This window comes from Choloepus didactylus, chromosome 18, assembly GCF_015220235.1.
Source record: "Choloepus didactylus isolate mChoDid1 chromosome 18, mChoDid1.pri, whole genome shotgun sequence".
Lineage (NCBI taxonomy): Eukaryota > Metazoa > Chordata > Mammalia > Pilosa > Megalonychidae > Choloepus > Choloepus didactylus.
Genome location: NC_051324.1, coordinates 27,270,979 through 27,298,579, shown reverse-complemented (window position 1 = coordinate 27,298,579; position 27,601 = coordinate 27,270,979). Strand labels below are relative to the sequence as shown.

Here is a 27,601-nt window from a genome sequence, read left to right as displayed (position 1 = left end):
AAACATTTTCTTTCTTGTATAATCTAAGTTTATTAGATAGTTTCTCAAATCGTCGTATTTCCACAATTTGAGATGTCAGTTAATATATACAAATCACTGCTTCTATTATCTGGTGAATATACTCTAAAGTCTAAAAAATCATCAAATCAGTCTGTGATATATAAATAAAATTTTTAGAGAACATTTTAATGCTGTAGGAGAGTTGCCATTACATGATGTCTTTTTTTAAAAACATTTTTTATTGTGAAGTATAACATAATATACAGAAAAGTACTATGGTTTAACAAGTGGTTACGGAACAAATTTCCAAGTATAGTGTGGGTTTCAGTTCCACAATTTCAGTTGTTTCCTTCTAGCTATTCTAATACATTAGAGGCTAAAAAACTATATAATGATTCAGTTGTCATAATCTGTTGTTAAATCCTGTTGTCTGTTATTACTCCTTCCTCTTATTTGATCACTGTCTCAATCTTCAGGGATATCTGGGCCAGGACCACTTTAACTTGTTTATATTCAAAAGGGGTGTCGACAGTAAGGGGGCTACATCTGGTTGATGTTCTTGAAGAGACCAGTGTCTCTGGGTTTTGGGACTTATCTGGCATAGAAACAAACTAGAGGTTTTAAGTTTCTTAAAAATAAACTTAGTGAGTGAAACTTTTTATAGAGTCTGAGGTAGGAACCTGGGTATTCTTTAGGGTTTTCAGGAATACTGTTGGCTTGGGCTTGGCTAACTGCGGCATGATCTCTTTTGAATGATACTAATTCAAGCACATAAATGAACATAAGGTCAAAAGGCGTTTAGTGGAAAACCCTCCCTGCTCTGGAGGCGGGGATTTGTTTTACAAAGCCTCCTGTCATGCCAGTTGGCCAACTAGACAAGTTAGAGGTCCCCCCTGCCCCCCCCTCCCACCAGCCCCGACATGTGCCTTAGTTGCAGTGGAAAGGAAATGTGTCATCTGTGGTTTGGTTTTAAAAGTGGAAAGCTAGCTGCATATCCTTTTTTTTTTTTTTTTACTGCAGATTTACTTTAAGGTTCATAATCTCCAAGTCTATTCTGCCTTAAATTACCTGGAAGCTGTGCTTCAAGACAAGAAAAGGAGTGATTTATTAAAATTAATTTATAATCAGATTTTGACCAAGCATTTTGTAAGGTAGGTCATATACATGGCTTTTCTTATGCCTTTTCACTTATAACTTTGTATAGATTAGTGTTGAAAGAAGTGCTTTTAAATAGTACCTAAGACTCTCACTAACAAAGTAGAATTGTAAGTGATTGAAAATGTATACTGTTTCTTTTATTCCGTGCTAGCAAGTAAAACTTAAGTTAGAAATGGAAAAATTTACAACAACATGGAGTTTTAATTAGGATTAGGAAAGATCAGAATTTGGACTTCACAAGTAGATTGGAAAATTTTATTTGGGAAAAAAAGTTTTAAAAATAAATTTCTCAGAACTAATGCTTAAGGCATTACAAATTTCACTGAAAATCACCACAGATAAAGAAAACTTTTGATAAAATAACCTGGCCTCCATGGTATAAATGAGAAACATAAAGACAGTCCTCAAGTCTCACATATTTGTAAGGGTAAGAGAAAGTCTCATTTTGTTAACTGTTTGTTTATTTGGATGATGACGGTACATCTGGCTGAAGACAATCAACAGCGGGCCTATTATGTGTCCCGTGGTGAGCATTGTTAAAATGTGTATGAATGCCATGATGTATACTACATTGTTAATGAACTAATGTGACAAGAATAACCCACTTTAAATCATTTCAGCATCTAATGCAGAAGTCCAGTCTATCACAGAAAAATGGAAATTACTTGCTAGCCCAAAGTAAAGTATTTCTTTTTGTGAGAGAATTACTCCAAAGACTCATGTAATTCAATTTAATAGTTGAAGGTAGACACATTATATAAAACTCAGTGTACTATATCTTTAATTGTCTATTAAAGATCATAGCCCGAAAGTACTCTTAATTCCAGAACATTTAATAAGGGATTTCCCCTCCCTACCATTAATATAAAATGCTACTTCAGAGGTTAGTTTCCAGTTAGCATTGTTTATTATATACTACTTTTGTTTATATAACTAACATAATACACCTGTTATTCTCAATCTCTGTATATCAATATATACAAATATTATCTGGTGACATACAACAACTATTTCTTACAAAATCTCAACACTCAAAGCATGGTTCCTAGACTAGCAATAGCATCTGCGTCACTTGGAAATGGGTCAGAAATGCAGAATCTTAGGCCACATCTCAGACCTACTGAATCAGAAACTTCATTTGAAAAAACAAAAAACAAAATAGGATGAGTCCCATGCATGTCCAAGTTTGAGAAAGGCTTTTGTAAATACACTGGGTTCTTAAACAGGCAATTTCATTTAGTAACACTTAGGAAAACAATCTAGTTTTTTGCTTCTAGTTCCTTTAAACAAATGCTAACAATAAAATACTCTTACAAAAGTAGCTCATACAAATTGGAATAAAACAAATGTCTCAATGGCAGTGATAAATCTTTCCTGCTAGATTATCAGTTGCTTGAACAGACATGTCAGTTCTACTTAAATCTTGAATCATGTGGTGGATAATAAGCATTATGAACAGAACTTGTCCCCTATTTGTACTGGCTCAGAACCCAAACTAAAACCTAACTTTTTCAATTCTATGTTGAGATTGTTACAGTTTGTCTTGACTTTCCACATTAATCTAAATCCCCAAGATTCTGATGCTCTATTTCTTTCTAATTATTTTATTGTACAATTTCTTTGAAAAAAGAAATTCTTAGGCTAGGTATAAATATGGATAAAAAAATCAATAGCTTCTTTTGAAATTGAGATTATTCAAAGAAATCTACTTCTTTTACTTTGTAATGTCACAATTTTAGTTTGAGAAAATTGGTATGCCTTTGCCTTCAGAAAGTCACAGTGTGTCAGGGAAAACAGAGAACAATGATCACAGAATTGCTTTTACAAATATTGGGAATATATTTCTATATTGAATATATTATTCTAAGCTTGAAGATAAACACCCCAGAAGAAGAAGAAAAAAAGAAACCCTAAATTCCTATTCAAAGATCAACTGCTTTTAGTTGCTCCCATCCACCATTCCACCCAAAACCCATTTGCACTTTTTTTCATATATGAAACAAAACTTTTCATGGTCACATCTCTCCTTTACTGTGAATATTAGTGACACATTTGTTAAAGGGTGGGGAATTTCTGCAAATGGTTTTTTAAAAAAAAGGAGGAATCAAAAACATAAAAGCAGAAGTATCTGACTCTAAGCTGAAGTTTAACAATGCTTGAAAGGGAGAAAACGATAGAAAAGCATGGCATTCAGTTTTAAAAGATTAATATTTATTTGTAATGCTACCTTCTAGCATCTAGAAATATACTGGAAATTAAAATGTTTGTTTATACTAGCCTAAAAGAATAAGAGAAAAAAATTCAGTTGAGCAGGAATTCAAACAGGATAGCAAATGAGTTTGCAGTTACTTTTTGTAACATCAGCTGTCTGTCTTGCAAGTATAATTACTAAAACCAGTAAACTTTATTCTTTCACAAATTAACAAATTATATTATTATCCCAACAGATTACCAGTACACTTAAAGACATGGAACTCACAGGATATTACCTGCATCTTACCTTTCTGATGACAACAGTTTTTACTTTGTCTCCTGGAACAAAAACAAACTATAGCTACCTCTGGGTTAACAACACTACCGCCTGGGATCTAGCTATTCTAAACAAGACAGGCAGAAACCAACATGAAAACACTAATACAAACCCTACAACTACTGAAGTAAATTATAAAAGTAATTCTACAAACATGCCTGAAATAGCAAAATCCTCTCAGATCGTATCTTTAACTCCTAAATCTGAACAGGAGCTTTATAAACCTTCTGTTTTCAGGGACAGTTCTCCAACAGTAAAGAGCAACACAAGCAAAAATCACAGTGAAATTTTCAAAAAGGACGCTTGTGCAGAAGACAACAACAAAATGGCTATGCTAGTTTGCTTAATTACAATTGCAGTGCTTTTTCTTATCTGTACTCTTTTATTTCTATCAACTGTGATTCTGGCAAACAAAGTTTCAACTCTCAGACGATCAAAACAAGTAGGCAAGCGTCAGCCTAGAAGCAATGGTGATTTTTTGGCAAGCAGTGGTTTATGGCCTGCTGAATCAGACACTTGGAAAAGAGCAAAACAGCTTACAGGACCCAACTTAATGATGCAATCCACAGGAGTGCTCACGACTACAAGGGAAAGCAAAGATGAAGAAGGAACTGAAAAACTTACTAACAGATGCTTTAATGATGAAAAAAGCAAAGTAGCAACGAGTAAGGTTATGGAGTAAAAATGAAGTCAGTTTCGTATTTAATGCCAAATTGTGGGCCTAATAGTCTAAAATTTGTTGTGGTGGGCCTTGCAGTTTAGACTCAAGCAGGTGGGAAGAGGAGAAGTATAACTGTTTACCTAATTACTTAAACTGCACATTTTTGTCTTGACACTGAATATTTTAAAAAGCAAATAATAAGGCAACCAAACATTTGGGGCACGTTTTAAAGATGAGGTGAGAGAGCTGGATAACAGGTAGAAAGGGATAATAAGTATTTCCTCTGCAGCAACAGTAGTTTGATCATCTTTGTCTGAATATAATTAATTGAACTTGGATAAGTTTTAGTGCATCCTGAGAGCAAGCATATGATCAACATCTAATAGAACTCCAATTCATAACCCATCATGTTGAACTGAATAGTTTAATGGAACTTTTTTTGCTGCATGAGGCAGAATCCATACCAGTTCATATTTCAACACTGCTAATTTTAGGCTAGATGTTTTCATCTTTATATATAGCACGCATAAGAAAGTGTTTTCCTACTATAAATATGAAATTAAAACATAATTTTGTAGAATAAATTAAGACTAGTTAAAATAAAACTGTGATTCTGTATACTTGCATTCAAGTTATTATCTTAGGAAACACAATGTAAAGATCAATAAGAAATAGGGCACAACTAAAACAGATGATATTTATAGCCATACACTTAGAAAGCTAAGTATAAATGTAAAGTCTGCCTTACTGTTTAAGTGTAAAATACATCTCTTCTATAAATATAGCTTATTGGATTATTGTAGCAAACACTCAAAGTCTAATTAATTTTTGGACTTCAAGGATACAAAAGTGGCCTAATAAATGACCGATTTTACTTTGTACATCTACTACTTACATTGTCAGAACCATCCAATGTGACATAAGAAAGGAAGATATGTGTGTGTGTGTGTGTGTGTGTGTGTGTGTGTGTGTGTGTGTGTGTTGGTCCACTTTGGAAGACAGGATACCCATTAAAAATGTTAGCTTCAAGTAAAATATTGACTTACATTTAAGGTGACTTCCATTTTCAATTAAACACATTACAAGAAAGTTGATTTGACAGACTTTCCAACTATTGACTGAAACTGACACATACTAAAGACTAGGTGACATTTAACTCTCATTGAGCATCTATTTTGGGGAATATGTCAGCCATTTAAGAAAATATCTTCCATATTTTTTTCCATATATGACCACAATCTTACTTTCCCTTCTAGTTAACTGATTCTCACTCTTGTTGCATATTAGACTCATATGAAGAGCTTTCAAAAACCCCAAAGTCTAATTCCTCCCCTTTTCCCACTTCTGATATCCCTAGGTGATACTACTCTTGATCATCAAATTTACCTCTTACAAATTCTGTGGCTCCAAAGACCTAGGTTATTATCTCAAAATGAGAGGAAAAAATAAAGCACCAAGTTTATTATTAATTTATTATCAATTTGTCCCTAAAACCATTCTCCAAACAATAAACCATATGCATGTTAATCCAGATAAAGTTAAATGTCCATAAAGTAAAAAGGGAATTGAGAGAACACTCGGGGAGCCGGACCTCAGGAGTTCAGGGCTCCTGGACTAAGCCAATCACGGTGACCACAGGTTATCTCTTAAGGGGTAAAGTGGCCCAAGCCAGAAATGAAACTGGGCAAAGTTCCCATTTTGTGCAAATTAAAAATTTGAGACTCTATACCAGAACAAATGGTGATAACTTTAGTGTCATAAATAAATACTTGTCAGGGGAAATTAAAACAAATTAGTATAGTTTTAAAAATAAATTCTAGACAACTACTTTTATATTCATATACAGGTCAAATATTTTCTTCCAACACAGAAAGCTTCCACTATCAGATATATTTAAAATTTATCACTTGCTATCTTGGTTGTTAAACACTCACTCTCAAAAAGACACCATCCAATGATAGCTCATGAACATAATAGCAAGTGGATTCTTTCCAAACTTGACAGGTATTTTTAAATGACAGGTAAGAAGATATCTTTGAGTTCAAATTACAGAAGTTATTATTGAACAAAAACAATTTTAATTTATATTCTATCTCTGGATATTAGGGTCCACCAGCTTAACTCAGGAATTTTTAAACAAAAGCTTTATAGCACATTGATTATGTTCTGCTCTATATTATGTGCCATTACCAAAAAAGAAAGAGAGAGAGAGAGAGAGAGAGAGAGAGAGAGAAAGAGAAAGAAAGAGAAAGAAAGAAAAAAAGAAAGAAAGATTCCTTGTGTACTAAGTTGTAAGTATTCTGAAGTTAAGAATGAAGTTTTAATAATCTCCACGTTCCTGAGGAAAGAAGGGCATGGATTAATATTTATTATACCTACTATAACAGACACTGTGGTAGGCACTTTACATTTATTTAGTCCCCATAATAAGACTGTAAATTAGGATTTATGATCTCCATTTTCCAGATGAGGAAAGAGGCTAGAAGGTTAAGAGACTTGCCCGAAGAAATATTTACTCCAATTGACTCACACGCTTTTCAATACGCTTTGCTTAGTTAACTTCTTATTTAATAAATGATTTCCAATTTATTTTAATTTCCACTGAGAAGTACCTATTTTGTGGGTACATCAAACAAACAGTTGTGGGCTTGAACTCAAGAATCATTTAGTAAGGTATTTGTCTAAATTATGTAATAAGGAAACAACATTAATGTTTCCTGACTACCTACCATGTGTGAAGCATTTACACATTATGTTATGTTAGCTTATTTAATCCACATAACAACCCAATAAGGGAAATATTCCTCCAGGGGAGGAAATGGTGATTCAGAAGTGCAGCGACTTGCCTAAGGTCATACAAGTAAACAGAACACATCATTCACTTCCCAGGAAAAGAAATCTCACTGCAGGTAATAACCCAACTGGCAAGCTTCTCCTCAGAACACACAATTTTCTCTCCAGGGCTCCATTCTAAATATTTAACTTATACAATCACATTATTAGTGTCTCAAATTTTTATTTACAAACATTAATTAAAAGCACTCAAATCATGTAGTACCAAATTGTGTTTCAAAATAAGTTCTGTTAAAGTAGTACATTTCTTAATCATTTTGTGGGTTATTGCACTTCCGGAACCAACTATTGATACACTTCCTCTTTTTCTACAGAAACTATTTCAGTTTGCTAGAGGATCATTTTAAATCTGAATCGAACCACCCCTTTTACTTTCTTAGCCAAATCACCAAAATGTCCAGTTAGAACAAGAATTTAGCATTCTACAAAAGAAGTTAACAGCTGAGGTAAGAAAATTTTCACACAGACAATCTGGTTTGATCTTTGCTTTATGTAAAATTTATTTTACAAACTAAAATGTCAGTAGTGTTTTTAAAAACTTAAGTTAACCAACTCTGACAGTCTAAAGATGTCTATTAACAGGTTTTGTGGTATTCTTGCATGGAATGAAAAAGTATTCAGTGTTCAGCTTGCCTAAGAGATAGGTTTATAAGCCCTTTGAAATTTATTCAATCACAATGTTTGCTAACCTGAATTCTGTAATTAAAAGAATATAAACTATAACCATGGCAGATAAAGCTTCAAGGGTAAGAAATAAAACTATAATCCATGCCATATGATTGAATTTAAAGCCTGCAAATTGCTAAGTTTTAAAAGTTCTGATTTGCTTTCTATAAAATTTTCCTGTACATAATAAAATCTATAGATTAAAATTATTTTTTTAATTCCCTTTAGTTTCCATAGTAGGAAGGGTCACATCACCTTAACCATCACTTTTAAAAAGAAATCAAAGGATATCAGATAATGTACTCAATTATCATTATATGTTTTACTTTTTTACACAAACAGAATTTTATATTTAATTGGCAATGGTGACATGAAATATTACAGCTCATTTTTAAAGCTAAGGCAAAATGTTATAAAATGTACATATATTCATATCTACATAATTATGTTGCCTATTATCTGAGCCTTAGTAAACAGCATAAGAAAGGCCTCGGGAAAAAAAAAACCTTTGTTACCCACAGAATAAACAATTGAAAATTGCTAATATGCATAAAAGATTCTACAATGTGAGTAAACTATGCAATTACAAAATAAATATCTTCCAAAATAAAAACTGCAGAGTCTACATAGCACTCTTTCTTTAAGGAACAGTAAATTCATGTGTGGGTGATATATTTAGCTTTACCAAAAAAGACATGCCTGACTTCCCCTCATACAAATTCATTTTGGATTTATTAAAAGTAACTATTACAGAATTTAGAAAGTAAATTTTTTACCTTCTTTTTAGATAGGACTTCTCTATCTTTCAAAGAGCCAGTCTCAAATTTAAAGTTATATTAATAGTGCCTGTTTTTTTTTCACCTAATTCCTACATAATTCTACTCAGAAGAAATTTATAAATTCTAAGTAAACTTGAATTTGCTAAATATAAACCTGATGCCTTTCAATGTCCAATCTTTTAAAAATCACCTCAAATACTTCAGTAACTTACTAAATATGACAACTTTTAGGCTAGCCATTCAAAACTCCTAAAATTGTTTTCATGGAATCACAGGACTAAAATGGGTTTTCTGGCAGTTCTTGTCCTACCCTTCATGCAAGACTACCTTTAGCTCCGAAAGCTACTTAGCTATTCCCAGAGAGCTCACATCTCCTTCCTTCAAAAAGCATACTTTTTCATAACCTTAACTATGAAAGCAGTGCAGCACATATAGTGAAGTGTAACAGAAGGAAGGGGCTTTGGTATCTGATTGACATGGTTTTTGTACCAGTGCCACTACTTAAAACTATGACACTGGCAAGTTATCCATTTCTCTGTGTTTTAGTTTCCTCTTCCGTAAGATGAAAAAACCATCACTTAGCTCATTAAATACGATAGTGCCTAACATTTAGTGAGTGCTCAGTGAATGGTAGCTATTATTATTGATAAAAGGTGGGTATCAAATACTTTCTTTTGTATGTAGTTCAAGGTCAATTTCCCACTGCCTCCTTCCTCAAGATACAGAATTGCTGTTTTCTTCCTTTTATAATTTCACAATTCTGCTAATTGGATAAAATAGACTACTAAATTTGATCTATTATATCTGTATTGTAGCTTACTTTTATTATATCAAAGTAAATGGAATACAGTATTTTTGACATTGCTATCTACTCTTGCCTTTTTGTTTTGTCTCTTCAAATCTCCTTGATACCTTTTAAGACAATGACATATTTCTTATCATATCCAACTTAGCATCAATTTTAAATGCTGGATCCTTTATGTACTTATGCACTATATTTATTTAATACACAGGAACTCTTGCTTCACTGTAACAGTCTTTAAAATGCTTAGTTAAAGGTTAACTTTTTTCTTCTTTTTAACAAAATTTAAATATTCAGAAAAAGCCAAGGACCAAAATCACAGATTTACACCTCAAAGTGCCAACCTAAAATAATAAGTAAAATACTGCCATAGGAAGGTTGACAAATTTGAGATTTGCCTAAGCAGCGAACTTAAGAGATTTTTAGAAAAATCCAACATAGAATGTGCACAGGTTCTTTGAAGGAATTGGGGGGGGGGGGTGGCAGGAGGGAGAGAGGGAAAGTCTTGAGAACTTACAGCAGATAGGAGAACCTGAAATGAAAGACAAATGACTTTGAGAATATGGATCATGCAAGTACTCCATCTTGGAAAGACAGCTCCTCTTCATTGGTGCCTGCACTCAGAAATACAGGCCAGTGACAGAAAATGTGATTGCTTCTTTCATCCACTTCGATCTTCTCCCCCAACTTCTTTCTAATTACATAACCATTACCTTTTCTCATCTCTATATTATCTTCTCATTTCAATACCTTCTCTAGTCAGCTGACTTTCCCTTCCCCTTTTCCATACAGTGGTTGCTTACTATAATTTTTGTTTTATTTTTTTCTCTTGTATTAGTTTGTATTTGTTATGCATTCTTTTCATTTCATCTTATCCTAAATTATCTTCTCATTTTTACTTCCCTGCCACATATTGTTCTTTCTTTCTACCTTCTTTCCTTGCAAAAACAATGTAGGTACTCCACGTATACACCATTTAAATATTTGTTAAATAACTTTTTAGCCTTACTACCTCTGAGCTGGAAAAAGTTAGTTTCTTCCCTATTATACTCCCTATTTATCCTTCATTTAAAACTTGCTCCTTCTTTTCTGGATTATTCTGAATTGCCACAGCAGGATTCTAATATAAAATCTAGCATTCTGAAGCAGATTTTTAACCTAGGAGGGTAGACAGCTAACAGAACAGAGAGAGAGAGAGAGAGAGAGAGAGAGAGAGAGACAGAGAGACAGAGAGAGAAAGGGGTAGGATAGGTCAAAAATAGAATTTCGTTTTAACATTGCTGTAACTTTGAAATGACAAGCGGAAATCGCATACACTGAAGGTCTGGGTTTATAATTATGTTCCTGTTTGGGTTCTTTTCCATCTCCAATATATTCTTCAGCTAACCGAAAAGAGGAACAGTACGGTTTCTTTATTTTAAACAGTCACAAAAGAGGAAACGTTTTTTGGCTAAAGACAATTTGTGGCCTACATTTTATGTAGCTTTGGAGAGATTGGGTTTTTCTGTTTTGTTGTTGTTTTTTAACTAAAATGAAACTGTGAAGAATAACATTTTCTAGTGAATGCATTTTTTTGTTTGTTTGTTTGTTTTTGTAGTCGTAAGAACAGTGGGTAGGAATTGCATGGAAGATTAATATCTAGAGATGACCCAGGTCCCCACATCTATGCCAAGTGTTTTGCAAAATGGATAAAAAGCAGAATTTATTGACTTAGGTTTCATCTTTTCTGCTTACATTCTGGTAAAACTATTAATAAACAGTGAAAAGGTGAAATAGAAAGGAACCAAGAAGCCCAATATAGGCTAAATGTTTACTACGCCCCTATTATTAAGGCACTATGCTGTGCCTTAATATAAAAACATGAGGAATTGTAGGGTAGGAGAAACAGCATATGCTTTGGAATCAGATGGTTTGGGGTACACATTCTCAATTTGTCACTAATAGAGATCTAACCTTGGGCAAACCATCCAATTCATTTGAGTTTGTCTACTTATAATTCAAGGAATCTCCTACCTTTCTCATAGAGTCATTAAAGGTTAAATGAATAAAGTATATAAAACACCTGGGATAATCAAACACATATTATGTTCTAGATAGTTATGTTTTCTTCTACTCTTCCTGCCTTCTTCAAGGTTCTTATAATTTTATTTGAAGGGGTGGGAGTAAATAAAATGTTAAAAGTAATTAAAAAAAAGTAAACACAATTATACACATAATAAATTCTCTAAAGAATCATAAAGATAATAAGAACTACGGGGATTCTGAGAAGGGCTGATCTCTTTGTGCTGCAGTCAGTCACAGAGAACATGGTTTAGGAAGGGGAATTTAAGCTGAGGCCTGAAAGATGAAGACTGGTTCAGATAAGTGGTAAGAAGAAGGAAGAGACTGGGTTTGGAAAAGGAACTGATTCTAGGTGGGTAAAAAAATATAATTAAAAGTGTGTGTTTTAGAAAGTAAGTAAGGTGGGGAAGGGGTGCAATTTAGCTGGACAAGAAGTTTCAATCATGAGACTTAAGTCTTTAACTGGTAAACTCAAGCTGGATGGAAGAAAACTAGGAAAGTAACCACTTAAAGAATTTAAGATTTTATCTTCAGAGCAATGGGGAACCCTCAAGAAGGAAGTAGTAACCTCATCATACATGCATTTAAGAAAATTAATTCATCAGCGTGTGCAAGAGAATTTAAAGGAGAACTATTTTAAGTTTAGATTTGAAGTATTAGAGGGAAAATACAATGGAAGAAACAAGATAGAAAAAAAATCTTTTCTTCTATAAAAATAAGGTCATTTATCATTACTGTATATCAGGTAGTCAAGGGGTAAACAATTAAATATCAAATATGCTGAAAAGTCTATTGTACCTTTCAAGTACCTTGCAATAGGACATTAAATCTCTCTCAGATTGGCCTACAAACCTTTGAAAAACAAAGTTTCTAATCATGCTTCACATACCATGTACACCAGGATCTAATACCCTGAGAGTTTCCTTTTCATAATGTTAAGAAATACTGAATAGTTAGCATTGTGTTTGAGGATGTGCAAGATGATTATATTACCCTCAGAGCTGAAAATCTAGAGATGAGTCCACTGAGAACAGGAGAGATCAAGTGACTAGTTCTCATGGTTATTTAGGTTGAGTGGTAGAAGTAGAACTGGATTTTAAGTCTTCAAGCTTTAGTACCTTACCACATGCCACAAACGGCCCTACCTGCCAGACTGATATATATGCCTGCTTTTCCTAGGCCCATGTTATTCCCTCTGGCTAGAATATTTTGTTTGCTTAATTAATTCATACAGATCTTTTAAGGTTCAGTTGAAGTTTTACTTTCTCTAGGAAACCTTCCCTGAAGCCCTCCCAAACTACGTTAGTTCCTCTGTGCATCTCCTGCATACTTATATGAGACACTTATCAAATTATTATAATTATATACCTATTTGTTTTTATCACTAGAACCTGGAAAGTCTGAAGGCAGCAACTATCTTTTATTTCTTTTTGTATGATACAAAGATGCTGTGTTCATCAATAAATCAATAAAAGCAGCAGTAGGACTACTTGACTAACTGGATAGGATAGGCTCAACTGATTCAAAGAACACAGTAGGATTTTGAGACCAGAACTTCTGAGTTGAACCGAATCTTTTAAAAATATGAGATCTTAACATAGGAAACTAAGAATGATACAAAGACTAAGTAATGCAACAGACACCGTGCATAAGAAACTTCCAAAGGTGGTACCATTAACAGAAACAAAGAAGTTGAGAGAGGAGACAGTTTTGAGGTGAATATGAATTCAGTTTTAAATACAATGAATTTATTTATGGTGGGATAAATACCTGGAAATGTCCACCAAGAATTGTACAAATGAACTAAAACTAGCGAAAAGATATGGGCTGGATGTATGGGTTTGGGAATTACGGCATAAAGGTGATAGGTGAAATGATATGAACTGAGAACAAAGAAAAATAGATAAAAGATTGAGGATAGATATTCAAGTACCCATGTTTAAGAGACAGGTAGAAAAAGAGGAGCTAGTGAGAGTAACATGAAAGGAAGATGGTATTACAAAGAGCTATTCAAATAGTAGTGAAGAAATAGTCCATAGTGTCAAATGTGACCAAAAGAGGCAAAGAAAAGGAGAAGAAAGAAAAGACCATTGGATTGGGTAATCGATAATCACCGGTGTCCTTCAATGCAATATAATTGAATATATTTCTAGTAGTTAAGGGCAAAAACAGTAGAGAGCAAACAGAGCCAATGTACAGAGTCTATGTATTTGAGAAGTATGACTATGAAGTGAAGGACCGCAATGTTATAAAGTTAGAGGGGCAGCAGGGTGAAGTACAGATTTTATAAGAGAATTAAGAGAGATCACTGCCTATGCTAAAGTTCAAATGCTGTATGATCAGTTAGAGGCTATTCAAGAGTTGTTTACACCAGCTTACAGCTTATCAATTCTAAATTTAGGAATATTAAGTACTTTTCAAGTATACACCTACTCTGTGCCAGGCACTGCAACGAAAAGTCAAATATAACTAGATGCCAAACGATACCTAATTATCTCTTTCTTTCTTTCTTCCATTTTAAAACCAATGGTAAGGGGAAACATTCTGAAATGGATTCCAAATATTTCATTTTAATTTTCTTTTGTGGACACCTGAATGATACATTCTTCTCCGAGACAGAAGCAACCACAACAGAGAAGCAGCCACAGACTACCTTACTTAGATCAAAATCATACACTTCGGCTATTTCTCAAAATACAACAGGGAATCGTTTGGGCCAACCAACACAATTCAACAACACTTCTTCTGGACAACCAATACCACCTGCTGAAGTCACTGCTGGACACGCATTTGCCTATAACATCACCAGCCAACCAACAGCAACAGCCAACACCTCCTCCCAACAAACAGCAATACCAGGGTTCACCTCTGCCAGAAAACTACCACCATCTGCCCAAACTTCCACTAGACAACCACTACCACCATCTGTCTACATCTCCACTCAACAACCATCATTATCTTCCCACACCTCTTCTGGAAAATCAATACCACCACCAACTGTCAAAATTTCAGCCAGGATTACACCAGGTTTCATTCCAGAAACTACCAGTAACAAAAAAACTAATTCCAATTCAATAGCTGCCATATTAATTGGTGTAATTCTCACTTCTATGTTGGTAGCTATAATCATGATTGTATTATGGAAATGCTTGAGAAAACCAGTCTTAAATGATCAAAATTGGGCGGGTAGATCTCCATTTGCTGATGGAGAAACCCCTGATATTTGTATGGATAACATCAGAGAAAATGAAGTACCTGTAAAACGTACATCAATTGTCTCACTTATGGCCTGGAAACCAAGCAAAAGCACACTTTTAGCAGATGACTTAGAAATTAAGTTGTTTGAATCAAGGGAAAACATTGAAGAGCCCAATAACCCCAAGACAGAGAAAATAAAAGATCAAGTAAATGGTACATCAGAGGAGAGTGCTGATGGATCAACAATTGGCACCGCTGTTTCTTCTTCAGATGATGCAGATCTGCCTCCGCCACCTCCCCTTCTTGATTTGGAAGAGCAGGAAAGCAAGCAATCTGACAAACCCACAATGACAATTCTATCTCCTCTTCAAAGTGATTCTACTGATCTCCCACCATCTATGGACTATCTCAATCAAGCCTGTGAAGATCATAATTCTGAGACCAAACAGTCATTCCTGCCTCCCCCTGACTTAGTTAACTTGACCCCGCCACCACTAGATTTTATGAAAAATCAGGAAGATTCCAACAATGAGATCCAGTGCCTCGAGTTCTCTATTCCTGACTCTGCTCAAGATCTCAATGAATCCCTGCCACCCCCACCTGCAGAACTGTTATAAATATCACAACTTGCTTTTTAGTCCTTAAAGAACGCCATCTTTTGTTCTTTATATGATGAAATGTATAAATGGCAACTGGTAGCTTACTTTGATTTTCATTCAGGAACTACCTGAAATCTGCTCAAAGCCATGTGTATAGGCAGAACTTGTTTTAAAAAAATTATAATAGTGATCTATTTACTGACTGTCATACCTATCTTTAAAGTATAGTACATTTTACACGTGTATGGTGTATAAATTAATAACATTTTTGGGAACAAGCAGTCTACATATATTTAATATTACTCCTTTTTTTTTTCCCGAAAAGCTATGTATAAACTTACCTTGAATAAACAAAATTTTATTTTTCCACTTCAATTGGGGAGGGAAAAGAATGAAAGATTAAATAAATCTCCAAATTTTAAATTAATACTCCAAGTTTGTCAGAATAAGAGATTAAAATGCATGCTGAGAATAGAGAAATTTTCTTTTTGATCTCATCAGAAACAGTAAATAAAATATAATAAAATGCCAAATTAGGTGGTTTGGTTGGGGACATGTACCCTGAAAAAAATAAGAGCAAGCACCATAAAATGTAAGCACCTTCCTTTCTTGTTAGGGGAGGACAAATTTTAAAACTAACCTCTTAAAAAGTTTTGTCTTTATTTGCCTTAAGCACCCAAACAAAATCAAGCCTTATAAAGGGAAGTAACATTCTACAGCTTCATTCTAAATATGGATCTTTGTCAGAGTCGAGGTGGAGATAGCAGCCTGTGCCTCGAGAAGTGCTCCTTTGTCCAACAAGCACAAATTTCTCCACATTACCTCCACCCCCACTCCAGGAGGAAACACAGTCACTTAGAATGAAATGTGCTAGGGCCTTGGAGAAATCTCACATGGTTTTGGAACTGTCAGAATAGAATATACTATTTATTTGTACCCCATCTTTCAAGAAACTAACCAAGTTCTATCTTTAATAAAAACTAGCAGGATTTTGGACATTGAAATTTTATATACAATGTTTCTCTTAAAAGTCTTTTAAACACTCCCTGCTGAACATTAAAACTTTTTATCTGCAGAAACACTTCTTTGCATTTTTTACTTATCCTGAATAAGCATGTTGTTTATTGTCATAGTATACTGATTCTCTTCTGTTATCCACATTAAACAGTTTCCTTCATTTGTTTTTCAAACTTAGCACTTTTAAGGTTAATCTACCCAATCAGCAGCAATCAGGAGTTTGAGAATTTCCTATTATTGTTTTGAAATTTAAGTATTTTAGTTAGGGTAAATAAAATATAATGTTTTTATATTTGGTCAAGTTTTGACTTTTTCAATTTATATCTCCGATGACTATCTAATGGGCTCTTTTCATACTTTTGCTTTTATTTTCACCACCTTCACTGCTTTCTTGAAGGATGAGGCCTGGGAAATATAGGGAAATATCAACTCTCTTAGATAAATCAGGGGCTGACGTTCTGCTCATAGTCTTGTCTGATTTCTTCAAACACTAGAGGCAGCTTTTCTCCTGGTCTTTGTTAAAAACAAGAACAGACTACTGGTAGCGGATAATTTTTTTTTTTAATTCTCTGCCAGAGGGAAAAATAATTTGCATTTACTGAAGGTGATGTTCCCCCCATTGAGGTCAGTGGCAAAACTTGCTTAATCAGCAGAAAGAAACGCAAGATTTAAAAAAAAAAAAATACAGGAGAGAAGAAAATACTGGAACAAAATAAAACCTCCAGAAATGATTAAAGAACCAGAATGCAGGAGAGAAAGTTTATTTTATGACTATGGCAAAAGAACAAGGAACAGGAGAATAAAAGGAGGACTGAAATATGCACCAGCGGTACTCTTACTAGATTAGCACTAACCACATTAACCAGATTCAGAAACAAACCTGAAGACCACTGTTGAGAAAACAAGACAAGAGAAGGTGACTTGCTCAGTTGGCACTAAAAGCTGAGTCTGTCCTGGACTCCTGGTTGAGTGAGTCCTCTTCTCACTAACACAGGACTGAAGAACACCTACTTAAGGCACTGAAACATACATGATTTCACATATGTATTCTATCTGATGGGGAAGATGGAGCAATAAATTAGACGAGGGTGACCTGTAATTGTCATTACCTATACTGATCAAAAAGTAATGGCAAAATATTTGGATACCTATATGTTCTAGTTTGCTAATGCTGCTGGAATGCAAAACACCAGAAATGGATTGGCTTTTATAAAAGGGGTTCATTTGGTTACACAGTTACAGTCTTAAGTCTGTAAAGTATCCAAGGTAACACATCAGCGATCGGATACCTTCACTGGAGGATGGCCAATGGTGTCAGGAAAACCTCTGATGCTGGGAAGGCATGTGACTCGCGTCTGCTCCCAAGTTCTGGTTTCAAAATGGCTTTCTCCCAGGATGTTTCTCTCTAGGCTGCAGATCCTCAAAAATGTCACTCTTAGTTGTACTTGGGGGTATTTGTCTCTCTTAGCTTCTCCAGAACTAGAGTCTGCTTTCAATGGCGGTCTTCAAACTGTCTCTCATCTGCTTTCTTCAAAGTGTCCCTCTTGGCTGTAGCTCCTCTTCAAAACATCACTCACAGCTGCACTGAGTTTCCTCTGCCTGTCAGCTCATTTATACAGCTCCACTGATCAAGGGGTGGGGCCATGCCTCCATGGAAATATCTCATCAGAGTTATCACCTACAGTTGGGTGGGGCGCATCTCCATGGAAACACTCCAAGAATTCCAATCTAATTAACACTGATAGGTCCACCCACACAAAATTACATCACAGATAATGGCGTTTGGGGGACATAATACTGTCAAACCAGCACACTATAATTAAAACACAGTAGCACTGCTGCATGATTAGACAAAACAGATCATTGGAACAGAATGGAAAGTGCAGAAATAGACTCAAATCTTAAATCAGTGGGAAAAAGCATTGGGGCAATTGGATAGACATTTAGAAAAAGATAAAATTGGATCCACATCTCATTTACACTATATTAGGATAAGCACCAAATAGACCAGAGTCTAAATATAAACCATGAAATAATGCAAGCAACAGAAGAAAACATGGGTGAATTCTTTTATAACCTACAAGTGGGAAAAACCTTCATAGCTGAGTCTCAAAATAAAATCCAGAAGCAGGGAAAAAAAAAGTAAATTCAACTCATGAAATGTTTGAATGTCAAAACAAACAAACAAATAAAAACCCACAACAGACAAAGTCCAAAGACAAAGGTCAAAATGGAAAAAAAGCATTTGCAACTTAAGTCAAGACAAAGTGCTAACATCTCTAAAATTCAAAAAGCCCCTAAATACAGAGGGAGGAAAAAGACCCACAACACAACAGGAAAATGTATAAAACACATAGGCAGTCAAAGAAGAAAAAATTAAAATGGCCCTGAAAAAAATATAAGGATATACAACTGTCCTCAGAATAAGAGGGAAGTGTTTTAAAATTACACGAAGATATTACTTACCTATGAGATTAACACAAGCCCAACGTTCAATAGCAAAGTCATTGATGAGGCTACACAGAACTAGATATACTCATACGTAGCTGATGGTGTTGCAAAATGGTATAGTTTATAGAGAAGAATTTAGTAAAAATAGCCAGAAATATTCCAAAATGCCTTTTTACCCAGAAATCCTACTTCTAGGAATCTTTCTTAAAGACTTACTGGAAAAAATATGAAATTACTTGGTGCAAGATTATTCACTGAGGCACTATTTGTAATAGCAAAATACTGGAAACAACCCAGATGCCCATCAGTATGGGACTGGCTGAATAAACCATGGTACATTCCCAACTGGAGTACTATGCATCATGAAATGAATGAGAAAGATCTCTATGTACTAATATGGAGCGATCGTCAAGATATATTATTAAGGAAAAAAAACAAAACAAAAACCAAGATGTAGAGCTGTATATTGAGTATGCCACCTTTTACATAAGAAGGAGGAGATAAGAACATATAATGCATATATATACATATTTTTGTTCTTTTGCAAAAAGAAATACTGTTAAGATACAACCAGAAGCTAATAAAAATAATCACCAGTGGGGGAGGAAGGAAACAGAGTGGAGGGGACAGAGAAGGAGATTTCTCTGAATACACCTTGTTACATAATTTTGACTTAAGCAATCCCTGAAAAATGAAATCTACAAACTGAAACAAATGAACTTAACTTTATGTCAAGTAGGTGACACAAGAATATAGAGAAAAGAATTATTTCAAGTTGCATTAGAACCGAGAATTGACTATACACGTTCTTAGTGAAATACAGTCTAAGAACAAATGGAGCCGCAAAGAAATCTTAAACTTTATTCAGTAGACTGTATTATAATTGTTTGTCTAATACCAGTATCACTTTGAAACTGTTGTGGGATGATGCAAGTAAGCAATTATGTTAATGTTGTTAGGAAGCATTTATAGGAAATATGTGGGATAGAACAAATTAACTTTTAAGGAAGCAAATCCAGACTGAGGGACATTCTACAGACCAACTGACTCAGTTTTGGTAACAAGTGAGTGGCATAGAATAAAAGTGGGGTGGGGGTTGGAGAAGAGACTAATTCACTGGGATTTTGATCTGATAATTCCTATCTTGTCAGTTCTTCCATGCATTTAAAAAGATTTTAAAATATTTTATTCAATATTCTTAGTTGTTTTCAGCAAAAAATTCACTCTGAAGAGCCAATAATATTACCAAAAATGGACAAATAATACTTTTGCCTGCAAATAAGCAGAACAAATGTTATCAACTTAAGAAATAAAGGTAAACTAGTCAGGTTTCCAAACTGTTGATGAACATGCAATAGCTGTTCCTGGCAGGTAGTTTGTTATGTCTTTCACAATGTTGGGGTAATATAAAATATGTAAATTAATTTATTGCTTAGTCTAGAATATAATAGTTGCCCAAATAGCTGTAATTCCTGACCTGGCAGACTTAGTTAAAGAGAAAAAACATTTTATGTGTCTAAACAATATCTAAAATAAGTTATTACAAACATGGAAGCCTATGAAAACACTGTTCTTTTTTGGGGGAAAAAATACTATTATTTTATTTCATGATAACTTGTAAAAAAAAATAAGGACAAAAAAGAAAAAGAAAAAAAAGAAAAAATAAGGACAGATTGTTAAAATCCAAATATATTAAAATGTTTCCTCCTTTTCTTTTTGAGAATTTAAAAATAATTTTTGAATAAAAGGAAGCAACCTGGTACTTCCTCACAATTGAACTCAGAAACATTGCCACTACTACAATATTGGAATTTTCTATTATTTGCAGCAGAATCTAATTTTGATGATTCAACCTGGACCCAAATTCATTTGAATCCATTAGTTAATGAAATAACATGTTCTTTCTTTAAAACAAAAGTACTAGTAAGTGTAATGGAACTGGAAAACTTTACTTCCACACTGATGTAGTAAGGCTTCCTGGAATTAAAAGGAGAGATTAGGTGTTCAGTAAATTGATCCTCAGTCACATCCCTTGAAGTGGAACTGTGTATACCAGCTGAAATAGAAGAAATCTAAATGTCAGAGCAATCATTCCCTATTTCCAAAAAAGGACCATATTGCTGAATGTAGTATTTTTTTTTTAACAATTTACTTTTAAGCACTATGAATGACGACTGGTTTCTAAATCCATAGAAAGAATCTTATTAAGAGCCCAAGGCTAAACTCTCAAAGTAAAGTGGGAATAAAGTACCTAATCAATAATAAATTTCTAATATTGCAGACTTTTAAAATGTAGATAATTCTTCAAGGAACATTAATTGTATACAAAAGGTGGTTCCCAGAATATAGTTTCTTTTCTAAGAAAATAAAACTTGCAATATTTTTACATTTTTTATTGCGAAATATAACATACAGAAAAAAATAACGTTCAAAGTACGATTTAACAAGCAGTTAGAGAACAAATTTCAAAAACTTTGCATTTTAATACATAAATTTTATTTGGGGTAAAATTCAAATAATGGTAAATGTATTTTAGAGAAAAACAAAGGATTTAGTACTCAGGCTTAAAGGGATTTTCCCTACATATAAGGTACTAATAACTGCTGGTTTTTAAATGGTTAAGACTTTGGTACTAAAAATACTATAACTTTATTTGCTTTCTTTTCTAACACAAACTGGCTGATCTGGAAATTTGTGGATTTTAGTTTTAACAATTATTTATACACTCAATCCACTACAGGGTGGAGCAGAAGATATAAATCTGATCTCATTTTATAAAACTCCTGACCAAAGTTTTCCTTTTGATATTATTTCATGCAATGTTAAAACCATAAATAGCCTTTTCAGAAAGATAAAATATGAAACACTGTGACAAAAATCACCCAAAATCTATAGCCTTTCTGGAGGACAGTGGGGTGGTTTCACACGAAGCTAAGTGTGTGGGTGCCATAAGGTCATGCAACCTCACAAGAGGGGAATTTACTTGGAGGATCTGAGAGCAGGAACATGAATGGACATTTGCAAACTGGCGTTTATGGACAGAGTACACATGATGTGCAATGGGTGGAGGTGGCCTAAGGGTACACCGACTGAGGAACAGAATGGTGAACTGTTGTGTGTGCATACAATGGAATATCGAGCAACTGCGAGGAGTGAAGCTGTGAGACACGCAATAAGGTGAATGGAACCTGTAGACAGCATTTTGAGTGACCTATGCCAGAAACAAAGGCAAACACTATAATGCCTCACCAATATGGACTAACTAAAATGTGTCAATTCAGAACTGAACCTTAGAGCACAGCTTATCAGGGGAACGCTTATCGTAACGGTCCCTAGATTGTAAACTCTTGCAGCAGTTACATCTATTCCTGAATTGTAATGGCTATCTCTAGATTCCGAGATGCAGATCCCTTTGTGTATAACCTGATTGATCCATGGAACTTTGGGTATCTGTGTGATACCTGAAACTCAGAGTTAGAACTTGGCAAATCTGAATGTCAGTATTAGCACATATAGCAACTGTTAAAAAAGCTGAAAAAGAATCCAGACTTCAACTAGAGATATGAATGAAGCAGATGTGGTTAGGACTAGGGCAAATCAGGCCAAAGGGTAAAGGACAATACTGACTGTGTTTTAAAACTTCAAATTCCATGTGAGACCAAAGGAAGAGATGTTTAGTTGGTGCAAGATCTATATTTCCTAAACAGTTTAACTTGTACAGTTTGTTCAAATACCATAATTATGTGGAACCTTTAATAGGAAGTGAGACCTGGTAGGTTTGCATAGATTAGTGTGAAATAGTGACACATCCCAAAGTAATTTTGAAAGAATACACACACACACACACACACACACACACACACACACAGCCTCCCTGAGGAGCTGGGGGAAAATGCAGAGGTGTTGGGCTTCCTCACCTGGATTGTTGCTAATGTTCTCACAAACATTGAGGACCAGTGGTTTGATGTGCCGAGACCTCTGTCATGGGACTTGCCCTTATGAAGCATGTTACTGCAAAGGAGAGGCTAAACTTGCTTAAAATTGTGCCTAAGAGTCTCCCCGAGTACCTCTTTGTTGCTCAGATGCGGTCCTCTCTCTCTAGCTAAGCCAACTTGGCAGGTGAACTCACTGCCCTCCCCCCTACATGGAATCTGACTCCCACGGGTGTAAATCTCCCTGGCAACGCAGGATCTGACTCCCAGGGATGAAACTGGACCCGAAATCATGGGATTGAGAACATGTTCTTGACCAAAAGGGTGATGTGAAATGAAACGAAATAAAATTTCAGTGGCTGAGAGATTCCAAATGGAGTTGAGAGGTCACTCTGGTGGACATTCTTATGCACTATATAGATAACCCTTTTTAGGTTTTAATGCATTGAAATAGCTAGAAGTGAATAACTGAAACTATCAAACTGCAACCTAGTAACCTTGACTCTTGAAGACGACTGTATAGCAACATGTAGCTTACAAGAGGTGACAGTGTGATTGTGAAAGCCTTGTGGATCACACTCCTTTATCCAGTGTACAGATGGATGAGTAGAAAAATGGGGACAAAAAACTAAATGAAAAATGGGGGAGAGGGATGATTTGGGTATTTATTTTTTATTCTTATTTTCACTTTTTCTGGTACAAGGAAAATGTTAAAAAAATAGACTGGGGTGATGAATACACAACTATATGATGGTACTGTGAACAACTGATTGTACACTTTGGATGACTGTATGGTATGTGAATATATCTCAATAAAATTGAATTTAAAAACAAAACAAAACGAACAAACAAAATCACCCAAAATTGATGCTGCTACTTCTAAAACAAAAAATCAGTCAAAAACATACCTATTGTAAACCATGAACTATATAGTGAACAGTTAATATCTTAATATTCTTTCATCACCAGTAACAAAGGTACCACACCAATGTTAGAGATCAATGATGGGGGTGGGTGGGTAAGGGATATGGGATGTTTTGATTTGTTTTCTTTTGTTGAGTAATGAAAATGTTCTAAAATTGATCGTGGATGAATGTACAACTATGTGATGATACTGTGAGCCACTGATTGTATACTGTAGATGTATGGTATGTGAATATATCTCAATAAAATTGCATTAAAAAGGAAAGAAAATCAAATGGTCAGATATTAAATGTTCAAAGAGCAAGATATATGCAACTGTCAAATGTTCAGAAAATGGACAGATAGGTGATAGGACAGAAAGAGAGAGAGAGAGAAAGAGAGAGGAAGGGAGGGAGGGAGAGGAAGGGAGGAAGGAATATGGCAAAATGTTAAAAATTGGTAAATCTGGGTAAGGAGTATATTGGAATTCTCTGTATTGGTTTTGTCTTATTTTAGCAATTGCTGTGTAAGTTTCAAACTATTTCAAAATAAAAAGTTTTAAAAAATCAAACGGTCATTTACATAGTACTAAAAATAATGGTGGAGAAAACACTACTCATACCCATGCACCATCCAAAATACGTTTCATGGAAAATAATCTTTGACCCAAAAGACACAAAATAAGATGTGTTCATTATAACACATGAATTGATAAAAACTACTTTTAAATGTAGCCTAGCTTGTGTATGGCCTGGGCCAAATGGTCCTTTGTATCAAAAAGATGAGGACAAAATAATCATATTTAAGTACTTCTGTACCTCCTAAAAGGGAAGATGAAACATTTAAGTGGTTGATAAATTTGAAAAGTTTTTTAAATATAATAATCACCCTGTTGGAAGAGTACATAAAAATCAGACTGCATTATGATATTTAAAAAATAAAGTGACATGATAACTATACCATTTTAGAAAAGAACATAAAAAGGCAGAGATTAAAAATAATTAAACTAGTATCTTGGAAAACATCCATGAGGAACGTCAAATTCATTTTCAACATTTTTCAATAAATAAAAAGATTGAAGAGTAGAGGCATTAAAAAGAACCAACAAATTTTAATGAGGCAAATGTTAAAATGTGAAATCCAAGCTCAGACAAATACATAGAAACGAGTTAAGGGCCAGGTCTAATGTGCATGAGGTATTCCAAACTATAGCAAATCTGAGATATACAGGTATGTTCAATGCTGTAAATTAAAAAAAAAAAAGTTGTCCATTTTGTTGCGTGTGCACCCCTTGCAATAAATTTGAGTCAGCACCAATGACAGCTCTGCAGTCCTCCTATGTGGTACTGATCAGGTGGTTGCAGAGCTTCAGCTCACAGCAACACAATGCAGCTGAGCAGGCAAGCAAAGCCCACAGCCAGAAACGGTTTCTACTCTCCAGAACAAGACGACCTTTAAGCTTAAGTTTTTTAGGAGAAATGAGATGCTGATGTTGAAGACGACACTATGGTAAGCTGTTCTTTAAAATCAGTTAACAGACAGAATTCAGAATTATTTTTTCTTTTTTTCTTTCTTAAGAAAAAATCACCGATAGGATTGAATATATACTCAATAGGAAGTGCATGCACCAGAAATTTGCTGCAGTGTGAGTTGAGGGATTTCTTTTTAATATTCATTCACTTTGTAAATATACACATGGTGTTCCTTTAGAATCGGCACTGAAATACTTCACAAAACGTGAGGTTTAAAGGTATGGTGTTGGTTTGGATTTTTCAAATGCCTTAAAATGTTTTAAAGGGATATATTTATCCTAAAAAGACAAAGATGAAATTTCAAAGTATTGCCTTAACATCTAAATAAAATCCCAAGCTACACACACATGGACTGTTACATTACTGCAGAGATTTAAAAAAAAAACAAAAAAAAAACAAAAAAAAAAAAAAACAAAACAACTAACCAAAACAGAGACACGACAGCCATTTTTTTTTCCCATCTGACTAAGAAAGGGTAATATCAAAATACTAATAGCTTAAGATTCTGCTCTTTATTTGCACAGAATGCCATTTTATAATATTAAGACTATGGGATGATGAATAAGAAAGACTATGGTAAAAGAAGGGAGAGAAAAGGGGGAAAATGCAGGAGAGAGGGGGGAGAGAGTCTCTTTTTACTACATAGCCCCAATTGAAGGATTAAGCATTTGGACTATAAATGAAGGGGAGCTTTGTTAGTTTAATCACTGGAACAATTATAAATGGACTCAACAACAAGAGGTTTATTGAAAATTTTGCCTAATGCTAATCGACCTATGCAGATGCCTAAATTGTATTTGCATATTAAAAGAAGGGTGTATCTGTTTATTTCCAGGCTTTGATGGAATATCAGATATTGAAAATGTCTCCCTGCCTGTTCATCCTTCTGTCTCTCACACCTGGTATTTTATGCATTTGTCCTCTCCAATGTATATGCACAGAGAGGCACAGGCATGTGGACTGTTCAGGCAGAAACTTGACTACATTACCATCTGGACTGCAAGAGAATATTGTATATTTAAACCTGTCTTATAACCATTTTACTGATCTGCATAACCAGTTAACCCAATATACCAATCTGAGGACCCTGGACATTTCAAACAACAGGCTTGAAAGCCTGCCTGCTCAGTTACCCCGGTCACTCTGGAACATGTCTGCTGCTAACAACAACATTAAACTTCTTGACAAATCTGATACTGCTTATCAGTGGAACCTTAAATATCTGGATGTATCTAAGAATATGCTGGAAAAGGTTGTCCTCATTAAAAACACACTAAGAAGTCTTGAGGTTCTCAACCTCAGCAGTAACAAACTTTGGACTGTTCCAACCAACATGCCCTCCAAACTACATATTGTGGACCTGTCTAACAATTCCTTGACACAGATCCTTCCAGGAACACTAATAAACCTGACAAATCTTACACATCTCTACCTGCACAACAATAAGTTCATGTTCATTCCAGATCAAGCTTTTGACCAACTCTTTCAGGTGCAAGAGATAACCCTCTACAATAATAGGTGGTCATGTGACCACAGAGAAAATATTACTTACTTAATAAAATGGATGATGGAAACAAAAGCCCATGTGATAGGGACCCCCTGTTCTAACCAAATATCATCTCTGAAGGAACATTACATATATCCCACACCTTCTGGAGTTACTTCAAGCCTATTCACTGTTAGTGGGATGCAGACAGTGGACACAATTAACTCTCTGAGTATGGTAACGCAACCCAAAGTGACCAAAATACCCAAACAATATCGATCAAAGGAAACAACGTTTGGTGCCACTCTAAGCAAAGACACCGCCTTTACTAGCACCGATAAGGCTTTCATGCCCTATCCAGAAGATGCATCCACAGAAACGATCAATTCACATGAAGCAGCAGCTGCAACTCTAACTATTCATCTCCAAGATGGAATGGTTACAAATACAAGCCTCACCAGCTCAACAAAATCATCCTCGACACCCATGACCCTAAGTATCACGAGTGGCATGCCAAACAATTTCTCTGAAATGCCTCAACAAAGCACAACCCTTACCTTACGTAGGGACGAGACAACCACAAGTGTAAAGACTCGCTTACCTTCTGTAGCAAGTGTTTGGAAAGTAAATACTTCATTTCTCTTAATGCTCAATGCTGTGGTCATGCTGGCTGTCTGAGGGTCTGCATCTTCTGAAACTAATGAAAGAACTCCTCTCTGACGTATAGTTGGGAAAATATGTCCCTATCTAACCAGTGATTCAACCTATCTTAAATATTCAAGAAAGCCAGTCTTACATTTCTGACTCTGATCTAAATGAAGTAACTTGTCTTAAATAAAAGAAGTGCACAATGTCTTGGTACTTGCTGCTATTTTACTGTCTTAAGTAAAACTAATGAGTTTCCTTTCCTTTTTTTTTTTTTTTTTTAATGAAATGCTTTCTTTTTAAGGCTTCAATTTATTGAACAAAATAT

The 27,601-nt window shown here is 34.8% G+C and overlaps 4 protein-coding genes across 8 annotated transcripts in view; 3 read left to right on the top strand and 1 right to left on the bottom strand.

Moving 5' to 3' along the window:
* The window catches only part of NF1 (neurofibromin 1), a 357,521-nt gene that overhangs the window by 73,080 nt on the left and 256,840 nt on the right, over nt 1-27,601 (bottom strand). The window lies entirely within an intron of this gene.
* EVI2A (ecotropic viral integration site 2A) lies at nt 996-5,230 on the top strand. The gene is made up of 2 exons (XM_037809851.1): nt 996-1,151; nt 3,606-5,230. The coding sequence occupies exon 2, from the start codon at nt 3,627-3,629 to the stop codon at nt 4,368-4,370; it is 744 nt and encodes a 247-aa protein (XP_037665779.1). The 5' UTR covers nt 996-1,151; nt 3,606-3,626; the 3' UTR covers nt 4,371-5,230.
* Nucleotides 7,043-16,625, top strand: EVI2B (ecotropic viral integration site 2B). The gene is made up of 2 exons (XM_037809850.1): nt 7,043-7,648; nt 14,045-16,625. The coding sequence occupies exon 2, from the start codon at nt 14,060-14,062 to the stop codon at nt 15,323-15,325; it is 1,266 nt and encodes a 421-aa protein (XP_037665778.1). The 5' UTR covers nt 7,043-7,648; nt 14,045-14,059; the 3' UTR covers nt 15,326-16,625.
* Nucleotides 24,826-27,481, top strand: OMG (oligodendrocyte myelin glycoprotein). The gene is made up of 2 exons (XM_037809849.1): nt 24,826-25,119; nt 25,978-27,481. The coding sequence occupies exons 1-2, from the start codon at nt 25,117-25,119 to the stop codon at nt 27,304-27,306; spliced, it is 1,332 nt and encodes a 443-aa protein (XP_037665777.1). The 5' UTR covers nt 24,826-25,116; the 3' UTR covers nt 27,307-27,481.